At 54.3% G+C, this 9,100-nt stretch overlaps 1 protein-coding gene across 17 annotated transcripts in view; it reads left to right on the top strand.

Annotated features, from left to right (window-relative positions):
• LOC108288085 (RAP1 GTPase activating protein) overlaps positions 1-9,100 on the top strand; it is a 74,181-nt gene that overhangs the window by 38,839 nt on the left and 26,242 nt on the right. For 13 of the 17 annotated variants that reach the window (XR_005196584.1, XR_001818585.2, XR_005196587.1 and 10 more), the window contains exon 3: positions 3,611-3,704. The exons of 3 other annotated variants lie outside the window; for them this stretch is intronic. Coding sequence is in view for 7 of the 14 variants with exons in the window: in XM_037730708.1 (XP_037586636.1) it covers positions 3,611-3,704 (94 nt within the window). In the remaining 7 variants the exon portion in view is untranslated. Of the gene's footprint in view, positions 1-3,610; positions 3,705-8,254; positions 8,469-9,100 lie in introns of those variants that run through there. One more of the 17 variants, XR_001818580.2, reaches the window with a different exon arrangement.

Below are 9,100 nucleotides of genomic sequence, written 5' to 3'. Positions count from 1 at the left end.
ATCTTGCTCTATCGCCCAGGCTGAAGTGCAGTGGTGTGATCTCAGCTCACTGCAACCTCTGCGTCCCAGGTTCAAGTGATTCTCCTGCCTCAGCCTCCCGAGGAGCTGGGATTACAGGTGCACGCCACCACGTCCAGCTAATTTTTGTATTTTTAGTAGAGATGGGGTTTTACCATGTTGGCCAGGCTGGTCTAGAACTCCTGACCTCTGGTGAGCCACCTGCCTAGGCCTTCCAAAGTGTTGGGATTACAGGTGTGAGCCGCTGTGCCCGGCCTAAGACCCCATTTCTTAATAACAACAGCAAAAGACCAAGTGCAGTGGCTCATGCCTGCAATCCCAGCACTTTGGGAGGCTGAGGTGGGAGGATCGCTTGGACCCAGGAGTCCAGACCAGCCTAGGTAGCAAAGGGAGACCTCATCTCTATTAAAATTAGCTGGGCATGGTGGTGCCTGTAGTTCCAGTAATTTGGGAGGCTGAGAAGGGAGGATGGCTTGAGCCTAGGAGTTTAAGGCTGCAGTGAGCTTTGGTCACACCACTGCATACCAGCCTGGGCAGCAAGAGCAAGACCCTGTCTCAAAAAAAATAAAAGAAAAAGAAAAAAGGATTTATTGAGCAACTGCTATTTACTAAGCGGCAGTATAGCGTACTGTTAAGGGCACCACAACCAGATGTTAGGGGAGATAAAATCTTCAGACTCATTTACTGTGTGTGATCTTGGACAGGTTACTTAACCTCTCTGTGTCTTAGTTTCCTCCTTTGAAAAATGAAAATTAAATGAGTTAATACAATAAAGTAGAGTAGTAAGCCCTGTATCAGCTGTGGCTGCCGTTGCTGTTGTTACTATTATTATTACCTTTCCAACTTGAAGTGCTGGGTTGTCTCTCTGACCCCTGGAAGTCGGAAGGTTCTGTGGGGGTCCACAGGATTGGCCTCACATGTTATAAAGTTCAGATCTTGGACTCCGCAGTCAACAAACCTGTGTCCAAATACCTGCCCTGCCTCATTTCCTGTGTGACCTTGGGCAAGTTAATATACCTTTCTGAGCCTCACGTGGAAAGCAGGCAGTTTCTGAGCATCTGCTTCATTGGGGAGCTGTGAGGATTAAATGAGATTATGCCAGATGCCTGGTAGGACATGGCTATGTCAATCCTGTCCCTCTTCTACCCCTTCAGGGCTGGGGATAGACAGGCAGGCAGCGCCCAGAGCCTCTAGTTTCCTCCTCTGTCCCCATCCTGGAGCCCCTCCCTTCCCCTGCCCTTTAGGGCCTCAGCAGTGGCTTTTTAGGTGGAGTTGCCTTTGTGGGCAGGATTCTGGCCAACCAGGAACTGGAGAGCCAAGGGCCCTAGGATGGGGTCCCAGGTGGCAGCCAGAACACCCTGGCCTTCTGAGGCCTCCCTGGTTCTGTGCCCATGAGCAATCCTGAGTGAAGTGGACACCTGCACATGCAGAGCTGAATCGTCCTCTCTGGAGCTGATGGATGGGGAGACACACTGACCTACCAGTTTGGATCTGCCAAAGCTCCCTCCTTTTGGGGAACCCATGACCCTCTCCTTCATGGAATTTATCCCATCTCACATCCCCCAGCTCTGAGAGTGACTCTCCCAGAGTTCCCAAATTTCCGGGCTTGGGGCTCTCCCTGACCTCAGACTCTTTCTCTTCCAGGAGGAGTGATGGGCAGACTGAGGCAGAGAGGGTTCTGGAAGGGGGTTTGTCAGGGACTGCTGTATGACTATCATCTAAGCCTAGGGGAAGACAGAAGGGCACCGCTGGACTAGCCTGATTATGAGCAACAGCCACCCCTGGGCAGCCATAGTCGCAACAAGATAGCACTGCCTCAGCCTCCCAAGTACCTGGGATTATAGATGCCCGTGACTGCACCCAGCTAATTTTTTTTTTTTTTTTTTTTTTTTTTTTTTTTTTTTTTTTTTTTTTTTTTAGTAGAGACAGGGTTTCCCCATATTGGCCATGGGTGGCCAGGCTGGTCTTGAACTCCTGACTTCAGGTGATCCACCTGCCTCAGCCTCCCAATGTGCTGGGATTACAGGCATAAGCCACTACACCCAGCCTGCCTGGAACCATCTCTATGGACCTCTCTTTAGTCCCCACCCTCCCCCTCCAGACTCTCCCCATGTCAGTGTACCCTGCAATGCTCATGAACCTGTGTGTAGGGACATTCCTTTGCTCACATGACTCCCAACCTTCATTCATTCATTCAGTCATTCAACAAATAGTGAAACTTGGGGAGCCAGAGTTTACCATGAACAAATGGCGTAAAAGCGTTCATTGAGTGAATACCCATGAGCTGCTCAAGCTCTGCGATGAATGTTTTTGGAAACTGAGGCTGAAGAGGCTGTGCCACTAACTCAAGGTCACCTAGCCAGTCAGTGCCTGAGAATACCTCCCCCACACTGATGGGGGCCACAGGCTTGAAATGCCACTGCCACCATATCTATCCTTGTGGGTCAAGCACTGCCCAGTGCGGACCCCTCTTGTAAGATGCCATCACTCCTGGGAGGTGGAGAGGCCTCCAGTGCGTAAATGGGGCTGTGGATGGTTCCTCTGGGCCGTTTCTCCTGCTGGCGTAACTGGGCTGAGAGGAATTAGAAGGGAGGCTCAGAGCTTTCTCATCTTCTTCCTGGCCCAGGCTCTTATGGGTCCTTCCCCTCTTGGGGTGTGGCAGCCCCGGTTCTGCCTGACTCAAGCCTGCTCTAGGCCACGAGGGATCATCTGACTCACCCTCGAGGGACCAGCCTCTCTGGATGAGACCTGAGCGGGTGTGCAGCCACGTCAGGGTGGCCCGAGGCAGCAGCGGAAGCCAGGCCTGCTTGCCCAGCCCTGGGTCCCCTGGATCCCGGGAACCACTGGGCATTTCCTCTCCCTGCCCCAGAGGTGGCCTCAGCAGGCTTTTTAGGGTGACAGGAGCTGACTTCACCCTCACCAGACCTGCTTTTTTTCCTTAGGGAAGGGTGTGGGTGTGGGCAGAGAGTCCAGGCTTGGAGTCAGGCAGGTGTCACACAGATGCTAGCTTTGCTACCGGCCGGCTTCGTGACCTATGTGCACAGCTGGGTCCTGTCTGTAAAGTGGGAATACTGGTGTGGTGAGGAGGCTGTGCTCTCGGGCATGGAATGAGGGCTCAGCACAGGGCCTGGCACGTAGTAGGCCCAATGAGTGTCAGTTATTGTCACAGTCACACGTAATAGTGGTAGCCCCAGTAGCCGCTCAGTGCCAAGGTGGCTGCTCCCAGAGGCTCAGGGAGGGCTCCATTGTAGAGGCGGGGGCATCTTGCTTAGTTCAGAAAGCTCATCCTCCATTGCAACCCTCAGTGCCCCTGCCTCAGTCTATTCATCTTCAGAGTAGGTCACTGCTTGGCTGGAGGCCTAACGGAGAGCTTGGGGAGAGACACTGTCTCTTTGATCTCCGGGGGAAGGAGAGACTGTGTGGCAGCCCTGCTCACGAAGCACCTCCTCTGCCTCCTCTTGGGGAGCCCATGACCCCCTCCTCTATGAAATCTATCTTCCCTTGCATCCCCCAGCTCTGAGAATGACTCTCCCAGAGTTTCCAAATTTCCCAGCTTGGGGCTCTCCCTGACCTCAGACTCTTTCTTTTCCAGGAGGAGTGATGGGCAGAACCAGCGCTTCCCTCAGGCACTAGACCTTTCACGAGTGAACTTAGTTCCCTCCTATACTGCTTCACTCTACCCTAAGGTGAGTGTCTCCCTCCATACCTATGCCGTATTCTGCCCCCTACCCCCACAAATGCCCAGGGCTGGGAAGGGCCCAAGAATGCCTTTGGGGCAAAGGTAAAATATTCAGGCAGATGCTGATGGTGTTTAGCTCCTAGGGGGATGCCATTCCTGAGCCCTGGGTGAGGCTGGTTCTGTCACAAAGGTTGAACCAGGGTAGACTGCAGACTGTTGCGGGGAGGGGCTTAGGGAGAATCTAAGCGAAACAGCTGGGAATTAACCAGCCCCCAGCTAGGGTTCATCATCTCCACAATCAGCATCACCATCAGTCTCCTCATCTATAAACTGGGTGCAATGAGAGGACCCACTTCACAGGGTCATTGTGAAGATTAATGCAAAGTACAGGCAGGGCAGCCCGGGCACAGCATCTGGCACAGAGCAAGAGCCCTGTCAATGAGCTTGTGTGATTATCATTAAAATCAAACATTTGCCCGGTACCTGCTTCATGCCAAGCCTTGTGCTGGGTGCCAAGGGGCCAGAAACGATCTGATACAGATCCTGCTCTCAAGAGCCACAGTCCAGTAAAGTGATAGATAACTGAACAATGTATGCAGAGCATCACATAGCAGAAGTAACCGCTGATATGTATTGAGACTTACTGTGTGCCAAGGTAGTACTTAATGCTTTGTTTGCAGTATTTCATCTCAGCCTTGAACTATGCAATAGCTACTTTGATCAGTCCCATTTTGCAGGTGAGAATATTGAGGCTCAGAGAGGTTCAGTCACTTCCCCAAAGTCACTCAGGTTGGATGTGGTGGGGCCATGACCGGATGCAAGCTGTCTGACCAGAAGGCCTGGTGTTAGGGCCTCTCTGATACAGGGGTGATAAGCTCTCTCTTTTTTTTTTTTTTTTTAATACCGAGCCTTGCTCTGTTGCCCCAGGCTGGAGTGCAGTGGCGCGATCTAGGCTCACTGCAACTTCTGCCTCCTGAGTTCAAGCAATTATCCTGCCTCAGCCTCCCAAGTAGCTGGGACTATACATGCACGCTGCCACGCCCGGCTAATTTTTTAGATTATTATTTTAGTAGAGACAGGGTTTCACCGTGTTGCCCAGGCTGTTTGCAAACTTCTGAGCTCAAGCAATCCATCCGCCTCTGCCTCCCAAAGTGCTGGGATTACAAGCGTGAGCCACCTTGCCCAGCTGATAAGCTCTCACTTTTGCAGTACTTTTTGCAGTTTCTAAAGCACTTCCACAGATATCATGCCCCCTGGTCCTTGGTGGCACGTAAACCTTGGGTAGCAGTCATTCTCTAGTAGAGGATCCAGGAACTCAGAGAAGTAAAGTGGTCTTCCCAAGGTCACACAGCCAGAAAATAGCAGAGGCAAGATCCAACCAGGTTCCTCCCTGAGCGCTCTGGCCTGGAATAAAGGCCAGGCACCTTGCCTAGGCTGGGAGGGAAGATGGCCGAGGAATGGTGTCCATGTGTGGGTTCACCACCTCCATGGGGGACCACGTGAGTGTGCTGGGAGCAGCAGAAGGAGGTTCCTGAGACTGACTCCCATTTTCTCTGTCTGGGCAGCAGCCCAAGACTGGGCCATGAGGATCTGGGGCTTGGCAGGAAGGGATAGACTCAATGGCAGCCCTCACTTGACAGCTGGGTTCATGAATGAAGCTCCCAGTCCCTTTCCCCCTGAGTATTTCAGGAGGAGGCCTGGGTTCTCACCAAGGGCTGTGTGCCCTTGGACCGTAGCTTCTCCTCCCTGGTCTTCAGTCTTCCCATCAGGAGACAAGAGATAGAGCAGCCCATTGCTCTGGTCCGTGCCTGCTAGACAGCCTGGGGATGGCCTTCTCAGATTATTGAAAAGCTGCCTCCCCTCAGGCTTCCTGGCCTCCACCCAGTCTGGCTAGAAGCCTCCGTTTGTGCCAACACAGCTCAGACAGCGGGCTCCGATCTTCCCCTTCCCGACAGCCCACCCCCACCTCAGAATCAAGGGAGTCTGTGGATCATCCTTCTTTGACAGGAGAGGAAACCAGGGGCTAGAGAGACTGAATGATTCATCTGGGGTCTCCAGCAAGCTAGTGCTGGGCTGAGAGGACCCAGGCCTGTCACACCATCCCCCTCCCCTGGTGCTCCTAGCTCTGTGCACGTTTAAAACATTGATGGCATCTGTCTGAAGGGCAGGTGACCTTCCTCTGGCAGTGGCCAAATCCCTGCCCTTCTCTGGGCCTCAGTTTCCTCAACAGAGGTGACAGTTTCTTCTCTACCCACCTTGCCAGCTTGCAATTGGGTGAAAGTACTTTGGAAAGTAGAAATTAGGAAGCTGAGCTGTTATCAACATCATTACATTCCCAGGGCTGGACGGAGCACCCAGAAGGGACATTCTCCTCCTTCAGGCCCCACATTTGTACAGGCATCCAGCTACCCAGGACCCTCCTACCCTTCCCCCTACAGGAGTTTCTCCACTTGGGGATTCAGAAACCTTCACACATGTACATACACAGCTTACCCACACCTACATACAGGGACATGTCACAGACACAAAACACACAGCCACAGCCACGTGTCTGTAAATATAGTCAGAGACTTGCACATGTATACATGCATGAGGTTCATACGTACAAACACAAATACCCATACCCAGGTATTCCCATACACACAGAAAGGCAGCATGCCCACGTATATACAGCCACATCTGGTCATGGAGTCTCACATGCATGCACACATGGCTGCACGCATATGTGCACACACCTTCCATGCCACCTGGCACGCAGACATCTCCGCTGATATGAGCAGGCCTGCACTCCCCCGGGGGCAGTGTGGGAATGGATATTTCTCTGGCTACATTTCGATGGGTGCCCGGAAGCGCTCAGGACTGGAAGTGGCTGCATAAATCAATATTTGCTGCAGTTAATTATTAAAACCAGAGCTACACCGTGTCTGGAACACATATCTCCAGAGTTCCCACTGGCTCTCCAGGCCCAAACCTGATTGAAGTCCAGGTCTAGGGGGAAAGGGAGGGCACAGTGCTTTCCTTCTAGGAGCCCTTGGCTCTGGGGCTGGAGGGTGGTGGGCAGCCTCTGGCAGCTCTTTCAGGAAGCTGAACAGAGGTATGGCTCTGAGTTGGTGGGCAGCCCTGCCCCCGCAACATCCAAAGCAGCTGTGTCTCCTTGGCCACAGTTCAAGAAGCATTTGCTGTGTTCCCAACATCTGTCTGGAGGAAAGAGTAGCAAGGCCCTGTCCCTGTCCCTGTACAGTGGCTATACCAGGCTAGGGACATACTGCAGGGTCAGCAGGAAGGACCTACAGAAGTGCTATACACACACACACACACACACACACATATTGTGTATATATATATATACAGAATGTATATATACACAATATATATATATATACACAATATATATACTCTATCTCAAAAAAAGAAAAAAAATACACACACACACACACACATATACATATATATATATTTTTTTCTTTTTTTGAGACAGAGTCTTGCTCTGTTGCCCAGGTAGGAGTGCAGTGGCACGATCTCAGCTCACTACAACCTCTGCCTCCCAGGTTCAAGTGATCCTGCTGCCTCAGCCTCCGGAGTAGCTGGGACTACAGGCACCCGCCACCACGCCCAGCTAACTTTTGTATTTTTAGTAGAAACGGGGTTTTACCTTATTGGCCAGCCTGGTCTCGAGCTCCTGACCTTGTGATCTACCCACCTTGGCCTCCCATAGTGTTGGGATTAGAGGTGTAAGCCACCACGCCGGCCAGAGGCCTTATATTTTACAGATGGGGAAACTGAGGTTCAGAGAGGAGGCAGGGACTCACTCAAGGCCACTCAGTAAGTTGTAGCTAGAACCCACATGTTCCGAAATCTACCTGGGCCCTTTCCTCCATAGGATGGGCCTGGCAGCCCCTCCCCAGGTGCTATGGCCATCTCCCCCAGAATCTGAGGCAGCTAGGGCAGGAGGAAGGGACGGAGCAGGCCAGCCACTGTCGGGCCTGGGAAGCAGGGTGAAGGAGAGGAGGAGGAAAGGGAGAGACCCCAAAGAGTGGGCCCAGGCCTTTCCCTGGACTCCAGTTCTGCCTCTTCCTGGCTGTGTGGTCTCGGGCAAGCTATTTCACCTCTTGGAATCGGTTTTCTCATTTCTCAAATGGAGATGACATTTGTACCTCCTGGGCTGTGACGAGATTACGAGACATGTGAAGGGCCCAGAATTAAGTAGATGCTCAAGAAAAGCCTTCTGTCTGCAAGGTAACCCTCTCCTCTTCCTGCCCGGCTTTACGCCGCTCCCAAGAACCCCGTCCTTGATGCCCTGAGGCGGGGTACCTAGAGCCTGGGAAGATAGAGAAGGTGGGTTGGGGGCGGGCTGGGGAGAATCGAGTGGGCCCTCTCCCCCGCCCCCGGGGAGCCCGAGGCACCCAAAGCTTCCAGCGCTCGGGCCGGAGCGCGCAGGCGCAGTGTCCCGGGGCCGCAGGCCGGGCCGCCTCGGGGGGCGTGGCCTCAGCGCCCCCGCCCCGCCCCGCGCCGCCCGTACCTGGCGCCCCGCCCACCCCGGGTCGTGCGGCTGGGCGAGCCCAGCGCTGGTAGCGCCGCCGCCGGGAGCCGAGAGCTTGGAGCTCGGCGCTGCGGGGCCCGGGCCGGGGCGCGAGCGGGCCGGAGCCGGCCGGGCCAGCTGAAGTACCGCCCCGGCGGGGGCCGGGCCGGGCTCGAGATGGCGCAGCCGCGGCCCCCGGCGACCCCCGGCTGTCCGCGGAGGGGCTCGCTGCCCGCGGGGGCCGGCTGGCAGGTGAGGACCCAGGTGGGGCGGCATGGCGGAGGGACCCCGGGGCTGGGTCAGCCGACTGCTGGCGAGCCCGGCCGGCTTTGCCCCAGTCAGGGCGAGCGTGCGAGGCTTCGGTCATGGTGGGCATGTGAGCTTCTGCGCTGACCCCGGCCGCGGGGCGCACCCGTGACCTGAGGTCCCGGACCCTGGGACTCTTGCTTCGGCCTCCCGGGTGGCTCTGGGCTGCAGCGGCAGGGTGTGTGTGGGCGCGTGCTACCGGGACCACTTTACCCTGCCCCTGCCCCTGCCCCTGCCCCTGCCCCGTTTGGGGTGGGCTCTGAATGCTCCAGGGCCACTTTGTGGTGGTGCTGGCATGTGGGGCACCCCACATCTGGGCCCCATCTCTCAGAGCCCTCGCCATGTGTCAGAGCGTCTGCTGCTCCCTGCGAGGCTGTAGCTGTGGGTGTTGCTTGTTGCTGTGTGTACACTCTGGTGACAGGACCATGTGTCAGTGTTTATGTGACTGATTCCTAGTGCAACAAGGCGTATTAGAGTGTTCCTGGCTATGTCTGGTCACCTTGAGTGGGATGTCTTTTTTTTTTTTTTTTTTTTTTTTTTTTTTTTTTTTTTTTTTTTTTTTTTTTTTTTTTTTTTTT

This window comes from Cebus imitator, unplaced genomic scaffold (genome assembly GCF_001604975.1).
Source record: "Cebus imitator isolate Cc_AM_T3 unplaced genomic scaffold, Cebus_imitator-1.0 Scaffold15, whole genome shotgun sequence".
Taxonomy (NCBI): domain Eukaryota; kingdom Metazoa; phylum Chordata; class Mammalia; order Primates; family Cebidae; genus Cebus; species Cebus imitator.
This window is presented reverse-complemented; position numbering and strand designations above follow the sequence as displayed.